Raw genomic sequence first — 20129 nt, forward strand, 5'->3', positions numbered from 1 at the left:
TCGGTGATCCTACCACAGTCATTAAAAACACAGGAAATTTTACATCTTCATAAAGGCTGGCCAGAAACTTCACCCAATGCGGTTGGTTAGATTGTTAGTTTATCTCAGCTTCATGTTTTTGCTTTTTGAGACGGAGTTGTGCTCTGTCACCCAGGCTGGAGTGCAGTGGAGTGATCTCGGCTCACTGCAACCTCCACCTCCCAGGTTCAAGCAGTTCTTCTACCTCAGCCTCCTGAGTAGCTGGAACTATAGGCATGTGCCACAATGCCCAGCTAATTTTTTGTTTTTTGTTTTTTGTTTTTTTAGTAGAAATGGGGTTTCACTGTGTTAGCCAGGATGGTCTCAATCTCCTGACCTTGTGATCTGCCCACCTCTGCCTCCCAAAGTGCTGGGATTACAGCTTCATGTTTTTTTGATTCTTAAATTTTACTTTGTTTTATAATATACTTTCAGCAATAAAACTTTGCACTGACAAGTTTTCTAAAACAACCTTTCAGAACTTCTGTGCACTCAATTTTTTGTTTTCTTACAAATGAAAACTCAAAGTCCTATGTAAGCTGATGTAGAAGATAAACAAATGGATAGAGTCCTTGGGAAGAAGACTGAACAATATAAACAATTTCCTACAGCCAAGGTGAAGAATTACAAAAAGGAAAATCAGAGTAACTGCATACATATTTCTAAAGTGCTATAAAAAAATTAATGGATTGATGATATATAACAATATGGAGCAAAAATACAAACCTGAAATAGTGAAAATAATTAGCACCATTAAAATACTTTTTTTCATCTTCAGGTAACACTGTTCACTAGTTTGAAATATATATACATACTTAAAATATATTTTCTGTTGACATTTCTTGGGGGGATGTCTTTTTTAGATTTAAAGACTAGTGTATATTCCTTGCCTTTTGGAGCTCAGTCTTTGCAGCCATACTTCAAGGGAAAATTTTTCATTGCATTCCTGCACCATTACATTCATTTGCAAAATATTTCCATCCTTGTATTCTGTCCAAATGGGTCACTAACATTCTAAAACAGGATACCGACATTGAGTAGATAAGAAATGTGGCTTTGAAAATAGGCGGTGTTCAACAGGATTCTTAAGACAAACACAGAACACAACAAAAGCACAGACTATGTACATTTATTTGGTGGTAAGCATCTTACAAATATGGGCTTTTTGTCAAGCAGTGCTCAGCCAGTGTCCCAACTCTGGCTATTAAGGAATTAGTACAGAATGTACACTGAAATGGTTTTTTTTAAAAAAATCAAAAACAAGTTGCTGCTGAAAAGAAAATACTGAATATTGAGCAAATTGCCATTCAGTTCCTCAGTGGATTATAGGTGTTAACATCTTCCTTAAGCTGTACATATTTTCATAATGAATACACAGTATGAGATTTACAGCAGAAGCATCAAACAATTTGGGTGAAACCCCATTAAAACAGTCAAACTTGAGGAAACGACTCCTGTATTTCCAAAAAGCCATTTAAAGAAAGATTTGAAGTAGCTCTTCCTGAATACTGCACACAAAATAGCTGAGGGTGAGAATTATAGGGGGTGTCTCAACTCCAGTAAAGTAGCATCCTCCCCACCTCCAAACACCAACTTAAGAATGGACATGTACATATAATTGGGCAAAGGAAAGTTTACAGGGGAGATCCCCACGCACCCCAAAAGCAGCAAACATCCTCTTACATTTTCTGCCAGGTCTTGAATCTCCTTAAGTTTGGCACCAATCACATAACTTTTAATTCACAGAGTATACAGTGCAAAATATCTGATCCTATTGAGACAGAAGCTGCATAGGCGCCTGTGATGACAAGAGGAAAAAAAACATTGGTGACTCCCAAAGGGTAGCCAGAACCCTTTGTGGACATTGAGACATGCACGCATTCACTGCGACTTTCCATAGGAATTACAAATCATATAGGATTCGTTAGGGCCTCCAGAGTTTTAAGGGGGAAAAATCCTATTTTAGTGGGGAAAGTGAGATTTAAAGCTGACAGTCTTTGATCTCAAGGTTTGTACCATATACATACCTGCTCTAGAAAGGGATATTACATTTCACTGTCTGCTCCTCTGGTAGAACATTGACTACTGGGAGAATTTTAGGAGGGAGAAACATAGGAAAGAATGAAAGTAAACTTGCAAGTTGAAGAAAGCCCCACAGAAATTCCCATGATCTGTTTCCTCTAAGGCCAACCTCGAAATCATCCTGTCTCTCGTCCCTCAGCAGCCAGGCCGCAGTGGCATCTGCAGCAGCAGCACTTGCCGGCTTTCTGAGGGGTGGCACTTATTGATGTGCCGGGTCAGCCCCGGAGAACTAAAAAAAGTGGACGGGCAGTGCTTGCACGAGAAAATTTGCTGGGCACTCCCGTCAGATGGCCCGCTAGAGCCCGGCGTTTCGGAAGGAGCCCCCGCCAGAGCGGGCAGGAGCAGCTCCTCGCGGACAGCATGCCACAGCCGGTGCTTCTCCCTGATATCTGCGGTAGGGAAGTGCGCTCCGCACAACGGGCAAGCGAAGGCAAGTGGGGCACTGCGTTCGGAGCCAAAGCCCGGCGCTAGTGCACGGACCGAGCCCGCCTCGTGAGTGCTCAGATGCTTGCGCAGATAGGCTTGGCGACGAAACTTTTTGTGGCAATATGGGCACACGAAAATTTCGGATCCCCCGCCACCACTGGTACTGCCCGGCACAGGCACCCGGCGCCCCAACACCCCCTCCATGTAGGGGCCCTGTGGCAGCGGTGGCTCTGGATGCGTCAGCACCTGGGGGCCCTGCCTCGGGGCGCTGTCCGGGTGCTGATCCGCCCCGGAGCTGTCCCTGGCCTGCGGGTGCTGATCCGCAGTCCGCTCTATCCGGCTGTTCTCCTTTCCCTCCGCCAGAAAAGATGCAATGGCCCCGGCGTCCCGGGAGGCCGAAGACGACGAAGAAGGCGGCTTCCCGTCGGCGGAGGAGACTGTGGCGGCGTTTGCAGCCGCGGGACGCGGCTTATGCCAGCGGCGATGGGAGGCCAGGTTCGCAGGACAGCTGAACACCTTGTCGCACTCAGGGCAACGGTACTCTACGCGCACGATGCGGGAGCAGCGGTGCTGCGCCAGCGCGAAGGGGTCTGCGTACTGCTCCTTGCACAGCTGGCAGATGAACTCGCCCAGGGGCGTGCGGCTGCCTCCCAAGCCCCGAGACGGCGCTCCGGGCTCCTCCTCCTTGATCTTCAGGCCCAGGACAGGGGATGTGGTCACCTCATCGGCAAAGCTCAACTTCCTCATGGCCTTTGGCTTCTTGATTCCCGCGGCTGCGGGTCCAGACGCGCAGCCCGTGGGTGCCTTGCCGCGGCGCTCGCCGCCGGCCGCCCGTTTCAGACTCTGCAGGGCGGTGGAGAGGGGCACAGGGTCCGGCTGAAGCGCGGGCTCTGGGAACGGCGCCCGAAGCGGCAGCAGAAACTGCTCCCCCGAAGTCGGTGCGGCTGCTGGCGCCACGGAGCAGGAGAAAGTGGCCACGGCGGCGGCGCCCCCGGGAAAGGACTCGGCGGAGACGGGCGAGCTGAGGCAGCGCTCCAGGAACGCCCGACGCAGCTCTGCCCCGGCCGGCTTCGCTGGACTGGGGCTGGGGCCGGGGCTGGGGCTGGGCCCGGGACCTTCCCTGCCACCCGCCCGCCACTCCGCGCCTTCCCGCCCGCCCGCCCCCGGGCTCACCCCAGTCGCCCGACATGGCGACCCCGACAGTTCCCGGGCCGCCTCCTCCGTCAGTCCCTTTCCGGGTTCCTCCCGGGTTGGGGGGGCCGCCCGCTCCGTACCGGGCAAGGAGGCCCTGGGAGCCTCCTCCAAGAAGGGCGGCGCCCCCTGGGGCCCCAGCAAAGGGAAGACACGCTCCGCTAGGCGAAGTCGGTACGAGCAGCCTGTCCGTTTAGTTCGCTTCACCAGGAAGCCCCTTGGCATGGTGGAGTCGAGAGCGCTCGGGGGACAAGAGGAAAGGGGGCGCCACGGGGACTGAGAGCCGGCCAGCAGATGAACTAGAACAGCTTCGCCGCGGCTGTCATGCCGGGGCTCTCTTTATAGCTGAGACTCGGGCCGGGGTCCCGCCGGGCCGCCCCGGGCTGGTCCGGCCAATCAGGAGTGGGAGCGGGCGCCGGGGGAGGGGCTTTCTCGCGTCCTGACTCACGGAGCAGACGAATCTGGCGGCTGCGGCGCACGCCCAGCCCCGCCTCACAGCGCCGTGGACCTGCCCATACGGCCGGCTGGGTCCGCCTCCCGCTGCAGCCTCCCGGGCGAAGACGCCAGAAGGTAAGGTCCAGTGTGTGAGGGAGCTCGACACTCCCCTACTCGACCGCCTCCGCGGAGCGTCCCACTGGGGAGCCAGGCGAAAAGGCCACCTCACGACGTCCTCCGCTTGGGCCGGGACCCGGCTGCCCCCTACCCGAGGGCGTCTGGCTGAAAAGCTCCCGCCCTGCGCCGGACGGCCGAGCGGAAGGGGCGGTGGGCAGAGGGCGTGGCGCAGACCACTGGGTGGGTGTCCGCGAGGGAACCGGTGCACGTCCTTTGCGGGTATTGAGCTAATGAGAAGTGCGACTGAGCGGCCGAGCAGCTGACTCCACCGCCCTGTGGCTGGTCTTGGCGGCGGGAGCATGTCCGCCCGCCTGTATCGATCGGGCCCGCGCGCGGCGGCGACACTCGAGAGTTCATCTCCGCAGAAGGGCTCTCAGCGCGGGAGAGCGTGCCTGCCCGCCGCCAGCCACCGAGTCCGGACGCCAGAGCGCGGCTGGGTCCTGGGCCTCCGCGCTTTTAAGTGCTTCTCCTCGATGGGAGCAGGAGTAGGGAGAGGAAAGGAGGATCTCATTTTCCACTGTCCTCACATAAAGTGGTTTCTCTGTTCACACTTTCCACTTGTACTACCCAGAGTATGACTTAATGCCTACCCGGCCTGTTTAGCGTGTAGTAGATTGAGTGAGAAATGCCAGGGGAATCAGCATTACAGCTGCTTCCCTGTACACCACAAGTGATACTTTGCAAAAGGTGTGCTGTAGAGCAAACTCAACAGATTTTGATCTGGCATCCTGCAGTGCTCCCGCCACTATTTTGAGAACTAGAAGAGGTTTGAAAGTGTTTAGTAGTAATTGAACTAGGCAACAATTAGACCATCTATGACGGATGTAAAGTGCCAAGATCCATAATATAGATAAATAAAGTGTCAGAACAGGAAGGGGAACGAACTATGTGCTCAAGTCTCCTTACTAAACCAAATTGGAGAAAAAGACTGACAGAGGTGTTTTAAAAGTACACGATGGCATAACAGATGTAGTCATCAATAAAACACATTATCTTTCTTCAGTGAATGAAGTATTTTTACAAGGAGAACATTATTTTGGGAAAGATTTGGAAGTAATTATATATTAATCATTGACTATGTTGTAGGCATTCTGCTTAAGTAATCTCTAATCTTCATACACACACAAACCAGAAAGGAGATATTATTACTCTCTTTTTTCAATGTAGTGATTGAGCCATTTGGTTAGATAATGGGTAAAAGCCAAGCAGAGCTCAGATTCAAACTTGTCCTGACTAATTCCAAAGTCCAGACTCTTTACACCAATGGCTTCAAACTATTTTTTTTCTTAATCACATCCCACAATAATAAATGTGTTCTATAGTATATACACACATGTAACTGAAACAAAAGTCTCACAAAATAATACTGTGGGTCCTAATCTATTTGTTAATTATGAAATCATACATTGAAATGATTACAGTGCATTCTCATATTTTTCATTCTATTGTGTTTTGTTTTTTAAAAATACCAGTCATAGAAAATACATTGATTTTGTAATTTACAAATGGATTAGGACCCACAATTTGAAAAACACTCATTATATTGTCTCTCATTAAATAGCATGAAATCATACAAAATTAAATAAACCTGATACTGTATAATCACAATTAATATCTGAACCACTGTTTAAAATATTTGAGTCCTTTAGCAGTGTTGGTAAACTTAATTTCCCAAACTGGTAATTTCTGACATGTCAGCTTATGTATGACTTCTAACTCAAATTCTCAATTCTCCTTTCCTCCTCACGATCCATACATATTATGTGGTGTGGAAAAATCTGATGTAATAACTTTAATACTTTAAGATAACCCCTTTTCTAGAGAGAGAAGGGACTCTTCCCCAGAGGCATAGTACTTTGTAAGAATTGCTGTCAGATCCTTTCTACCAGATCCAATAGTTCCAATAGCTCTCTCCTTCCCTTCCAAAGTATGATCTGATAACAACCTTTCTGGAAATCATTGTAACAATTTACATCAGAAGCTTTAAAAAGTATGTATACATTTAATCTACCAATTCCTCCTTTAATAAGTCATCCAAAAGAAGAGTGAAGATTTATGCACAAAGCTGTTTATCACAGTGTTATTTGTAATTGTAAATAATCAGAAACCATCTTGAGTAAACTATGGTATAGTCATGTTATAGATGATTAGCTATAAAAATGTAATGATAGAGACAAACATATATACCATAACTAAGCAAAAACAGCAGGCAACAAAATTGCTTATACAATAAAGAGCTCCGTTACAAAAAAAACAAAATGCATAAGACAGTGGAAGGAAATATGCCAAAATGTTGTTGGGATTGCCTCTAGTAAGTAGGAATTGAAATAGTCTTTTTTTAACTTTTTGGTTAAAATATTTTGCAATAATCATATATTACTCTGATAATCAGAAAAAAAAAATGCAAAACTGCCTTAAATCCTTTCTGGAGTTAAATATGGTACCCTTCCCCTAGGATACTAGCACACTGCAACATCAAATGGAGAACTGTACAGATAAGTAGCATTCTCCAGGGCCATCTATTTGAAATCTGGCCCTAGAAGAGAGGTGACAAGCCTCAATCATGCCACAGGCCTTCTAGTTTAAGAACACTTTTGGGAAAAGACTAAGGGTTAAAAGATAGAAAGGATTAAAATGTGGGGAAGAGGAATAATTTAAATGCATAATCCCCCCTTGGGTATAAACTTACATGATCCTTCAAGATACAAACACTCTTTCTGTAGTTTCTCACTTAAAAATTATGATAAATAGGGTAGTGCCAAAGCAAGATTATAAAATCTTTGTTTTATTTAATATCTACATCCTTTCTCTTCACAAAAACATTAAACATTCAAGACCTTCCTCTGCTCTCAGTTATACTTTGGTAAAAACTCATGCACACTGGATTATCTCTCAAGCTATTTACATTTTATGCTTTCTCTAATTGTGGGATACATTTAATTTAAATTCAGAAATTTTGAGATAATATAAATCAGAACATTTTTTGAAGAGAGAGGAGACTTCTTGCCCTGAAATCAGTGTGTATAAGACAGGCTCAGAGGACTAACCTGCTTTTTATCACTTGAATATCTGGGAGATTACTCAGAAGAAACTTTATTTCTTCTGTTTCTCTGCCCCTCACCTCCACTTAAACATGTCCCTGTAAAAGGTTAACACCAGCTGCAGCTACTAGAGGCCCATTGTCCCCAGGAACTTGAAAGTCAAACAGTCTCTCACAAATCTAAAACCAAACTCTTGATTTCCTCTCCTAAACTTAATCCCCATCTCAGTTTTCCTCATCCCAGTAAATGGCACCTTCATTCAATTAGCTGCTTCAGCCAAAACCCAAAGACTTTGGGTTAAAGCTAAACACCCCATATTCAATTCATTAGCAGTTCTTATCAGCTCTATCTTCAAAGCATTTCCTGAATCTGAATCTTCTCAAATTCTCTACCACGGTTACTCTAGTTGGTCTCTTGCTTCCATCCTTGCCTCCTTATAGTGTATACTTTATTCAGCAGCAAGATGCATCCTATTAGAATATAAGTCTGATTCTTTCACTTATCTGTTTAGAATCTTCAAGTGGCTTGCCAACACATTTAGAATAAAATCCAAAGCTCTGCTTGGTCCCTGGATATTCTTTTTTTTTTTTTTTTTGAGACGGAGTCTTGCTCTGTCGCCCAGGCTGGAGTGCAGTGGCCGGATCTCAGCTCACTGCAAGCTCCGCCTCCCGGGTTTACGCCATTCTCCTGCCTCAGCCTCCCGAGTAGCTGGGACTACAGGCACCCACCACCTCGCCCGGCTAGTTTTTTATATTTTTTGGTAGAGACGGGGTTTCACCGTATTAGCCAGGATGGTCTCGATCTCCTGACCTCGTGATCTGCCCGTCTCGGCCTCCCAAAGTGCAGGGATTACAGGCTTGAGCCACCGCGCCCGGCCAATCCCTGGATATTCTTTTTTTTTTTTTTTTTTTGAGGCGAAGTCTCGCTCTGTCGCCCGGACTGGAGTGCAGTGGCCGGATCTCAGCTCACTGCAAGCTCCGCCTCCCGGGTTTACGCCATTCTCCTGCCTCAGCCTCCCGAGTAGCTGGGATTACAGGCGCCCGCCACCTCGCCCGGCTAGTTTTTTTTGTATTTTTTTTAGTAGAGACGGGGTTTCACCGTGTTAGCCAGGATGGTCCCGATCTCCTGACCTCGTGATCCGTCCGTCTTGGCCTCCCAAAGTGCTGGGATTACAGGCTTGAGCCACCGCGCCCGGCCTCCCTGGATATTCTTAAACCACATCTCCCACTACTCTTTTCCTCATTTACTCTGCTCCATCTAAGTGGACTTCTTATTTTCCTCAAACATGACAAGCACACTTCCAACTCAAGGCTGTTTATTCTGCCAGAATGTTTTTTCTTCAGATATGCTCACATCTTGTTTCTTAACTTCATTTGTGGATCTTTACTCAAATAATACCACCTGAGAAAGATCTTCCCTGACCACCCAACTAAAATAGCAGCTCTAACCCACCATACCCTTCATCATTTTCTTTTTTTTCTCTTCTGCCCAAAGGATACCTTCATCATTTTCTGTCCCTTTAGTTTTCTTCATAGCATTTATCACTATTTGCCACTATATTATGTATTTGTTGTCTATTGTCTCTATAAAATCCAGGATGACAGGTTCTTTGTTTTGTTCTCAGCTTCGTTTTCATCTGGTATCTAGATCAATGCCTGACATACGTAAATGAATTGATGTCTAAAATCATGAGCTACCAGGTTCAAAAAAAGGCATCACAGTTTCTTGTTACTGAAACCCATAGGCCTGAAGCTCACCCTGCCTGAGTACAAAAGAAAGCATACAAAGTCGTAAGGAGTTCTAGATCCTAGGCATATGGGAATCAGTCCAGACAAATGAAAGGAATAGGAAAGTCTTTCTTGTGTCATATGCCCTTGGAATTCTTTCTTCCCACCTCAGCCACTTGACCCATGGCTTAGATCACTGCCATTTTCTTCCTCTGAAGCCATTACCTATAGGGAAAATAAACCTCAATTCATGACAGGAGTCTCTTATTTTAAGCTGTTTAGTACCCAGGATGCTAGAAGAATGGGAGCAGAAAGAAGCTGGTCAGCTACTTAGTAGGAAAGACAAGACTGGCAAGAGAAAACTACATGTTTAGGAAACAAGGAATTTTAGGCAAAAATAAGCTACACAGGATAGGATCCAGTATATTGAGAAGTTCAATCTAGGACATTTAGAGGGAGGTTGTATAGGGTAGTTAGTTGAGGGCACAGGCTTTAAAGTGAGACAGTTTGAGTTCAGTAGAGTTCCAGCTCCACTACTGTTTAATCTTAAGCAATTTATTTAGCCTTTTTAACCCTCAGTTTCCTCATCACAAATGGAAATAGAAATAATTATCTCACAGGGTACTTTGGGCATTACATGTTATTGTGTACATAAAATACTTATCACAGTGCATGGCACATAGTGAGTCTTAAATGAAAAGAGGGTATTATTAAGTGTCTAAGGTGAAGGAACACTATTGACACTAATGGCAACTCAATTCTACAGAAATACAGTAATTTCTTGTGTGACTGGCTTATATTTTATACCTAATTATGATGCAAGACAGTAGTGATTATGCATACCATTTAATATGCTCAAAACTAATTTTGTTTCATGTGGTTAAAACAAAATTCACAACAGATATAAAAGACAAAAGAAGGCAATGTAGTGTCCTGGGTTATGTCTATGTTTTGGAGTCAGTCAGATCTGAGTTTGAATCCTGGCTCTGCCATTTTCTTATTGTGTGACTTAAACAGGCTGTCTAACCTCACTGGCTTTAGTTTCTTATCGCATAGGCATGACAACACAGTACAGTATTCTCCATAAATGGGCCATTAGTCTATTATTTTTGTTCTAAGAGGGTGTAAGGAGTGGAGAAGCTGAGACTGGAAAGATAAACTGGGGCAAGATTGCAAAGCCCATTATAACCACACTAAATTGAGTGCAGGTACTTTTAAGTGAAAGCTACTGATTTTTTTAAAGCATTTAAATGATATAATCAAATATTTGCTTTGAAAAGATATCTATAACAGCTATGTTGGAGCAATGCAGCTGTGAGGCTGAGGGAAAGATGTGGAGAAGGTAAGAGAGTGGGATGAGACTTGAGGCATGGAGCTCAGCTGGACAAATATTAAAACAGTGGATAGAAGATGAAGTGGGCCTAATTATTCAAATGTTGAACAGATTTAAATAATTGACTGATACACTCTATAATTATACTTATCTATGTTTTCCTCCCTGTATTAAGCAGTAAAATAGAAAATACACATTCTAAAAACTTGAAAGCAGAGAGAATTTATAACAGCTTTCATTTGGTCATGAAAAACTTGAGATTGAAATTCACTTCAAGACATATAAGCAATGGGAAAATAGTGAACTTGAACTAGAAGGAAAGGATTTTCAATAGCATAAGAAGTCAAATAGAAGAGGCTTTTTAATTTCTTTATGCTGGGTACATGATAGTTCTTTACTCTCAGCCATTCTCACATTCCAAATCACTAGCACTAACTCTGTCTTCTAAGACAGCTCTCTCATCAAACTATTTTAGCCACTTCTTTGGCTCAATATGAAATTCTACTATATTGCAGATACTTAAACATTTGTCAGTGTTGTACAAAGATAGCTTCCTAATATTATTAGAGATCTGTCCATAAGAATGCTTACCTCCCTACTTCCAGCCTTAAACGAGTAAGTATTTTCTGGAGCTGGCTCATTGCTAATAAAGGGTAGATTTGAATCCTAGCACTGTCATTTACTAAAGAGGTGATCTTCAGCTGGGCACGGTGGCTTATGCCTATAATCCCAGTGCTTTGGAAGGCCAAGGCAGGCGGATCACCTGAGGTCAAGAGTTTGAGACCAGCCTGGCCAACATGGTGAAACCCCATCTCTACAAAAAATACAAAAATTAGCCAGGCCTGGTGGCACTTGCCTGTAATCCCAGCTACCCAGGAGGCTGAGGCAGGAGAATCACTTGAACTCAGGAGGCAGAGGTTGCAGTGAGCTGAGATCACGACACTGCACTCCAGCTTAGGCAACAGAGTGGGACTTCATCTCAAAAAAAGAAAAAAGAAATAGTTGGGTGGGGGGGGGTGATCTTAAACTTTTTGCTCAGTCTCTCTGTGTCTTAGTTCTTTTTCCCAAATTAGGCATAATAATACCGACAAAATAGAATGAGAGTTAAAGGAGATAAACTAGTATCCTCTACAGAGCTGGCTCTTACTAGTGCTCAATATTGGTATGTTTGCATTGCTTGTAAACTCCTAAGGGTGGAACCTGACTATCTAACCTGCTTTTATGTACACAAATAATATGTTATATGTGTTCCAAATAAACACTTGGGAATAATGAAAATTGCTACCTGACTGGGAAGGGGAAGAGCCATGTCAATTTTTATCTATATATTTATATTTATATTTATGATTCCATTCACATGCTTGAAAAGAATGTATACTTTGCAGTTGTACATACCAAGTTTTATAATATGCCCACCCCTCTACATATATATGGTAATTTATGTTATTTCTCTTTGTAGTCTCTCAACTTTTGCTATATAAAATCTTGAGACTTTCTCATAGTCTTAAGATTCATATGAGTGAAAAACAATATCTGTTTGGTTAATTGAAACCTCTCATAAGTATAAAGTATCCCTCTTTATCTGTAGTAATGCTTTCTGCCTTAAAGTGTTTTGTCTGATGTTTTCCTCTAGACATATCAGCTTTCTTTTCATTGGTGTTTACAAGGTATGTATTTTCCTTTTAATTTCAACCTTTCTTTATTATTATGTTTTACATGTGTCTCCTATTAATAGCAGTTGGGTTTTTTTAACAGTCAATCTTTAACTTTTAACTGAACCATTTAGTCCTTTTACATTTCTTGCTACTATATTTAGAATTAAATATGCCATTTTCCAAAGTGCTTTCATTTGTCTGATCTATTACATTTCTTCTTCTCTCCTTTTTGTTCTCTTTTAGATTGATATCTGATTTTTATGTATCAAATCCTCCTCTTTACCAGTTTAAAATTATATTCTTTGTATTATTTTATTGATTACTTTTAAAATTATATTATACATTTTTAATTTATCAAAATTTAATAATATAAGGAAGTCAGAGCAGTTGAACTCCATATATTCTTTCCTGATTTATATGCTATTGTTGTGTATTTTAATTTTGTATTTTTGAAAGTCCACAAGACTAATATTATTGTTTTATACACTTAAACACTGGATTTACTTACACAATTCCATTTTCTTTGCTCTTAATTCCTTGTATCTAAGACTTTTCATGTGAGATCATTCTCCTCCTACCTGAAATACATGCTTTAAAATTTCCTTCATTGTAGATTTGATAGTGGCAAAATACGTCTCCTCTAGTGTATCTCAAATGTCGTTATTTTATGTACTGATTTTAGGTTGGTAACTGTTTTGTTTCAGCACATTGAAAATAACATTCCACTGTCTCCTCTTTCCCATTTTTACTAGTGGAAAGTCAGCTGTTAGTATATTAGGGCTCTTTTGAAAGTAATTTTCTTTTCTCTGGATTCTTTTGTTTTGTTTTGTTTTTTGTTTTTTGTTTTTGAGATGGAGTTTTGCTGTTGTCGCCCAGGCTGGAGTGCAGGGGCATCTCAGCTCACTGCAGCCTCAGCCTCCTGGGTTCAAGTGATTCTCATGCCTCAGCCTCCTGAGTAGCTGGGATTACAGGCACCCACCACCACGCCCAGCTAATTTTTGTATTTTTAGTAGAGACAGGGTTTCGCTATGTTGGCCCGGCTGGTCTTGAACTCCTGACCTCAGGTGATCCACCTGCCTCGGCCTCCCAAAGTGCTAGGATTACAGGCATGAGCCACCACACCTGGCCTGGATTATTTTAATTTTTGTTTTTAGTTTTCAATCTTAAGAAGTTTCACTTTAGTACACTTAGGTATGAATTTCATTTCATTTATTATGCTTTCAGTTTGTAAGACTTCTTAAAATCAGTGCTTTGAAGTAATGTCAGTTTGAAAAATCCTAAGCAGTTAACTTTCCAGATAATTGCTTGTTTTATCTTGTATTTTTTCCTCCTTCTAGAACCCTGGCCAAACCTATGTTAGACATTCTCACTATACCTTCTGTGTCTTTTTCCTTCTTATATGTATTTTTTTCTTTTCTTTTCTTTTTTTCTTGCCTCTGGAATATTTCTTCTGATGTTCTTCAGGTTTACTAAATCTTGAAGTATGTCTAATGTCATATACACTTAAAATCTGTTGGATTTTATTATTAATTTATTTATTTACTTGAGACAGGGTCTCGCTTTGTCGCCAGGCTGGAGTGCAGTGGCGCAATCTCGGCTCACCGCAATCTCCACCTCCCAGGTTCAAGCAATTCTCCTGCCTCAGCCTCCCGAGTAACTGGGATTACAGGTGTGTGCCACCATACCCAGCTAATTTGTGTATTTTTAGTAGAGACAGAGTTTCACTATGTTGACCAGGATGGTCTCAATCTCCTGACCTCATGATCCGCCTGCCTCAGCCTTCCAAAGTGCTGGGATTACAGGCTTGAGCCATCGTACCTGGCCCTGGATTTTAAATTTTGATTTAAAAAATTTAGCTATAAAATTTATTTTTATTTATAAAATACAAATATATTTAAAATCACAATAAAATTCTATATGGTTCTTTTTTGAAAGTCAAACCTGCTGCATTACTCTGTGGTTTTCTGTTCTCTGTAGATAGCATCAAGTTGGTCTTTTGTCTTTAAACATACTCTTCATAATTATTTTGTAGTCTTATTTTATATTCTGAGTCTGATAAATTCAATATTTGAAGTATTTGTGAGTGTTTTTATTGTCTGTTGTCTCTGCTGATACTTGCCCATTTAATCTAGTTTCCTTGTGTATCTGGTGTTTTTTGATTATGTGCTGAACATTACATTTGAAGAATTATTTCTAGAAGTAATTTTAGGCCTATAATAAAGATGTCTTACTTCAAAGAAGGTTTATATTTGCTTCTGGCACTACCAATCTAGAATTACTTTAACCCAACTCAAGGCTTGAAATTCACTGACCCAGGCAATTTGAATACAAGCAGTAAATACTCAAGGGCTTTGGAGTCCCAATATCTTGTCGGGGAGGATCTTCTATTAGATTTCCTATCTTATACACATCCTAGGTTTTGCTTTCTGTCTCCCTTGCCCTGCAAGTCTACCAGAATGAAGACTCTAATTGTCATGAGTCAGAAAATTTCCTGAGGGCAGAACAGCCTCCACATATGGGTTCCCATTTTTCCTTCACCTTTAGTAATTTCTTACTATCTTGCATACCCTTTTATGCTTTAAGAATATTTTTTAAATCCAGTCTTTTAGTTATTTTCACTAGGAGGATTTATCTACTTAATTTAGCCTAACATTACCAGAACCATTAAATCAGAACAACGTTTTTAAAGTTTTTGATAAGTGTTACAAAGCTATCCTTCACAATGATTGTGCCCATTTATACTTCTGTCAGCAGTCATAGGAGTGCCACTTTTCCTATCCTCTCAACTATGTTCTGTTAAACATGAGAAAAAATATTGCCAGTAAGATAAGTAAAAAGTGTAGCTGGGCACAGTGGCTCACGCCTGTAATCCCAGCACTTTGGGAGGCCAAGGCAGGCAGATCACTTGAGGTCAGGAGTTCGAGACCAGCCTGGCCAACATGGTGAAGCCCCTATCTCTACTAAGACTACAAAAATTAGCTGGGCATGGTGGCGTTTGCCTGTAGTCCCGGCTACCTGGGAGGCTGAAGCAGGAGAATTGCTTGAATCCGGGAGGCGGAGGTTGTGGTGAGCTGAGGTCACGCTACTGCACTCCAGCCTGGGCGACAGAGTGAGACTCCGTCTGAAAAAAATAAATAAATAAAAATGTTGTTTTGTGAAAATAAACTTGTATTTTATTATTAATGAAGCTTAAAATCTTATAATCTATTTATTGAAATTGTAATTTTACTGTTTGTAATTTAACCTATTCAAACGTTCTGTTTATTTTTCTTAGAATCTTTTGTCTATTATATAGCTGGTACCACCAGAAAAAACCATTTCCATTATTAAAATATTAAAATACTTCCATAACATTAGCAAATAACCACTGCCTTTCTAAATGATCTTCCCCTTGACTCTGGTCAGTTATTGTAGCCTCTTCACTACCCACCTCCCCACTATCCATCAGCTAAAGGGTTAACGCCCAACATACCAATGGGTCTTTAGGGCCCTGCTCCAGCTCTATGGCCATTATCAGTTCTGATTGGATAGTAACCATTTCATAATATTGTTAAATATTTTAACATAACCCCTGTGGATACATATTTTTCCCATTTGACAATTGACTGACTGACTGTCTGGGAAAGAGTCTCACCCTGTCACCCAGGCTGGAGTGTAGTGGCACAATCATGGCTCACTGAAGCTTTGACTTCCCTGGCTCAAGTGATCCTTCCATCTTAGCCTCCCCAGTAGCTGGGACCACAGGTGCAAGCCACGACACCTGGCTAATTTTTAAAATTTTTTTTGTAAAGATGGGGTCTCCCTATCTTGCCCACGCTGGTGTCAAACTCCTGGGCTCAAGCGATCCTCCCACTTCCCAAAGCGCTGGGATCACAGATGTGAGCCACTGGTCCTAGCTAGTAAGACTTTAAAATGCATCAAACTGTATTCCTTTTTCCTTCCAAATTCTCTTTTCTTAGTTTTTATTTGTAATTAATTGCTCTCTCTCCCAAAATTATTACTACTACTATAGCTATTTTCCTTTAAATTATCTCTCAGCTCTTAAAAATCTACAAAGGAATTTGTTCACAAACCTATATAAGCTTTTCATTGAATTTTACTATGCTTTACACATTTATCAAACTTATCTATTTTAATGCTTTTGGCAGACATCATAGATTTCAAATTTTATTAATATCAGTAAAGGCCAAAATAAAGTAATAGTTCATTTAGGAAAAGTAGTAAAACATTTTGAAATAATTTTTGCTTATGATATGTGTACCTCCTGAAGAAAGAGTAAGCTAATTTTTTGGACTAAGTCATTTTCATACTTGCTACCATATTGACCTAGCTCTTTTATGGTCTTCTGCCAAAATATCAGTTAAATATTGTGATCTATTTTTTATGATTATTCTGTTTTAAATCTGATAACCACACCACTGCATTTTTATCCAGGCAATATCTTCCCAGCATTTCAATTATCTTAATCTCATGCAGACCCACATCAAAGTCTTTTACAAACATTTAGATATATTGTTTGTCCATGGAGTTTATCCACAAACTTGTTGAGTAATTTTATAAGACCAAATAAATCAGATTTGCCTGGCATGATTTGTCTTCATAAACAAATGCTGTCCTCTGCCCATCACATTGTTATCTAAATGATTTCAGATCAATTTGGTTCCCTTTAACTTGGGCAATTGCATTCTGCCAGCCCCAAACTCCCTCTGTTTTTCAGTTGGAGACATTATTTTTCCTTTCACTTAACAAAATGTTCTGTGAAGCAAGCAGGCAAGTATCTGAACCAATAAAGCCTCGTTTCCTGAAGATTTGTATCTGATAACTAACTGAAACTATGTATTATATCAATGTCATAGTTTTAACTGGTGACATTATTACCTAAATCATTATACTGGATGTCATAAGTAGTGTTTTGTTACATCAATAGGAAATGTAGGCCAAAACAAAGAATATTTCTTTAATATGTACTTATAGGACACACTAACACTGGATTCCATGCTACATAGTTAGATTTACTTAAAATTGAATTTTATATCAGAAGTTAATAATGAGATACACTGGATATGAAATTATTTCATTAGAAAAATTGTTATATATTATACTACTCCAGAATGATCACTGTGTTTCATCCAAGACAAATGATAGTTATCCTATATTTCAAGGTGAATGAACAAAAACTCTATTCATTGCTTACTGTATCATTACACAAAATGGGTAAATTTGTTGATGCTATTTCTCTTACATTTATATGAGGGCTTTTGAAGTCTGTGGCTTATTTCCATAAGTAACATTGACCTTAAACTGTATGTTAACTTTGGGAAAATCAAAAAGGTGCTAGGCTAACTAACTAGCTAACAAATTTAATGGATTTACAAAGCGTTATTTCCAGGAGAGATGAACAACCTACTTCCTTTTGGTGTTCCTGTATTTTTTTTTTTTTTTTAAGAGATAGGGTCTTGCTCTGTCGCCCAGGATGGAGTGCACTGGCATGATCACAGCTCACTATAACCTTGATGATATTCTTATGTTTTAATTTCAACCAGGCTCAGCCTAAACTGACATATACAGTTTCCCCGATGTTCAACTTTTGTTATAAATGTTTAAAACAACCAAACCAACCCAGATTTTAACACTCAGTTATAATACCCAGGGAATAATTTGCCCACTGGGAGAATGTATGTGTAAATTTTTTGCTTGGGAGCCATTCTGATCAGCATTTGTAGCACCAAATGCACATAGTTCACGAAACAGTAACTTGATAGAGGATACTACAAGGCGGCATAAATAGAATAAGTTTTAAAAGACTGTCATTATTTACTCACTACAAATATCTCCTTTACTAATATAGTTACAGTTTCTCTATCCAACAATGAATGAATCAAAACCCAGGAGAAACATGAGCAGACTAGAGGAAATTATCTATAATATTAAATCATTGTATCCTCTAATCTTAACTGTTTTTGTTGGTAAATTTTTTTTTTAATTAAGGACATGATAGCTCATAGAATAAATTATAAAATATTTCTTGTTCTTTTATTTTTTCTGCTTAAATATCAACCATGCTAATTTAGTGGAAGACATTAAGTACAGTGTTTTGGCGGGGGTGTGTTGGAAATGATTATTAAAGAGAACAGTATTATTGTGAGAGAGCAGGTTTGAAAATCTCGGCTACATTTCCTTTACTTCCTTTATATTTCTCTGGGGACCTTACATGGGGTAATTAGAATATTAGCCTGGTTGCTATTGCCTAACAGAGTTGCCTGTCACTAATAAAACCTTTTCCTGCCTTGCTACATTGTATCTATGGTGCTTATATGTAAAGAGTGTTATGCTTTACAATAAGCAGATTTCCCCAAAAGCTTATTTGTTGTTCATGTTTTGCCAGGTAGAGGAAGTTGTTAAGAGACAGTAGAAGAGCAAAGAAGGCTAAGCCAAGAGAACTTTAAAACTTTAACATTCTAAACCAAGATTTCTCATCTGAACTACAGTACACAGAAAATTACTTGACTATTTTCTCACTTCTCCCAAGGATGGCACATAACTAGTGCCATTCTAGACACACAGGAAGAAGTTCATTTGTTATTTACAATGGATTCCTTAAAGTACCAGGACTTAATTTTCCCCGAAACCAGTCAAGAAAGACTTACCACTATATTTAAACATAATTCCTTAAATAGTACATTGTAACTTCAAGATATAGTTGAAACTTATGTAAGCAGCTTTGATAATTTCTATTATTCTCATAAAATCTATTATGAATAAAGAAATTGATTTGCTCCCTGAAAAGGTTAATTGTGATTAACCTTTGAAACTTGTTTAACAATTAAAGCAACATTGTTATCTCAAATCTTTTATGGATCAAGAATTAGAGTGCTAGTTAATTAAGACAAGAGCCACATGGTATATTCATTAACATTCAATTCATTTCCACTGCTTAAAAAGTCCTAACTTGCTATCAAAATCAATAGTTTTTTCCTAGTTTGGTCAGCAGCTTATTGATAGACAACTTAACTTTTTAAAGGTTTCAACTTCAACCACTTGATTGAAAAAATATAAGAACAAGCCCAGACAACATAGTGAGACCTCATCTCTACTAAACAACAGCAGCAAAAACAGCCTGGGTAAAATAGGGAGACCTCGTCTCTACAAATAATTATAATAAAAAATAAGCTGGGTATAGTGGTGCATGTCTGTGATCCCAGCTACTCAGGAGGCTGAAGCACGAGGATCTCTTGAGCCTGCAAGGTTGAGACTGGAGTAAGTTGTGATCATGCCACTGCACTACAGCCTGGGTGACAAAGTGAGACCCTGTCTCAAAAAAAAAAAAAACAACCTGGGAAGGTGGTATGCTCCTGTAGTCCCTGCTATTCCTGAGACTGAGGCAGAAGGATAGCTTGAGCCCAGGAAATTGAGGCTGTAGTGAGCTACGGTCATGCCACTGCACTTTAGCCTGGGTGACAGAGTGAGACCCCATCTTGAAAAAAAATAGAAATATGTGAAAGAACAAATAACTATAAGCACCATGTTTTTCAATGGGAATTAAAGTCTTTACTTAAAGGAAATCAATATGCATTAATAGGATTTTTAATAAATAAAAAACTAGGGCCGGGTACGGTGGTTCACACCTGTAATCCCAACACTTTGGGAGGCCAAGCAAGGCAGGCATATTGCTTGAGGCCAGGAGTTTGAGACCAGCCTGGGCAACGTGGTGAAACCCCATCTCTACTGAAAGTGCAAAAAATTATCTGGGCATACTGGCACATGCCTGTGGTTCAAGCTACTCAGGGGGCTGAGGTGGGAAAATCACCTGAGCCCCAAAAGTCCAAGCTGCAGTGAGTTGTGATCAGGCCACTGCACTCCGGCCTGGGTGATGGGAGCAAGACCCTGTCTAAATAAGTAAATAAGAAACTAGGACTATAATATTTATTCTTATTGAGCTATTATATCTATCTTCCCTGGGCAGAACCCCCTAAAGAAAGTGACAACAAAAGAGAACACAGAAGAGCGGTAGATAAAAAGGCAAGTTGGGGGAAGAAAAAGAAAT

General features: G+C 41.0%; 1 protein-coding gene across 1 annotated transcript; it reads right to left on the reverse strand.

The window, feature by feature from the left end:
* Positions 1-1131: 1131 nt before the first annotated feature.
* On the reverse strand, positions 1132-4148 carry INSM2 (INSM transcriptional repressor 2). The gene has a single exon (XM_033191119.1). It carries the CDS (start codon positions 3940-3942, stop codon positions 2236-2238), a length of 1707 nt encoding a protein of 568 aa, XP_033047010.1. The 5' UTR covers positions 3943-4148; the 3' UTR covers positions 1132-2235.
* Between the last annotated feature and the right edge of the window lie 15981 nt (positions 4149-20129).

This window comes from Trachypithecus francoisi, unplaced genomic scaffold (assembly GCF_009764315.1).
Source record: "Trachypithecus francoisi isolate TF-2019V2 unplaced genomic scaffold, Tfra_2.0 Lachesis_group3, whole genome shotgun sequence".
Lineage (NCBI taxonomy): Eukaryota > Metazoa > Chordata > Mammalia > Primates > Cercopithecidae > Trachypithecus > Trachypithecus francoisi.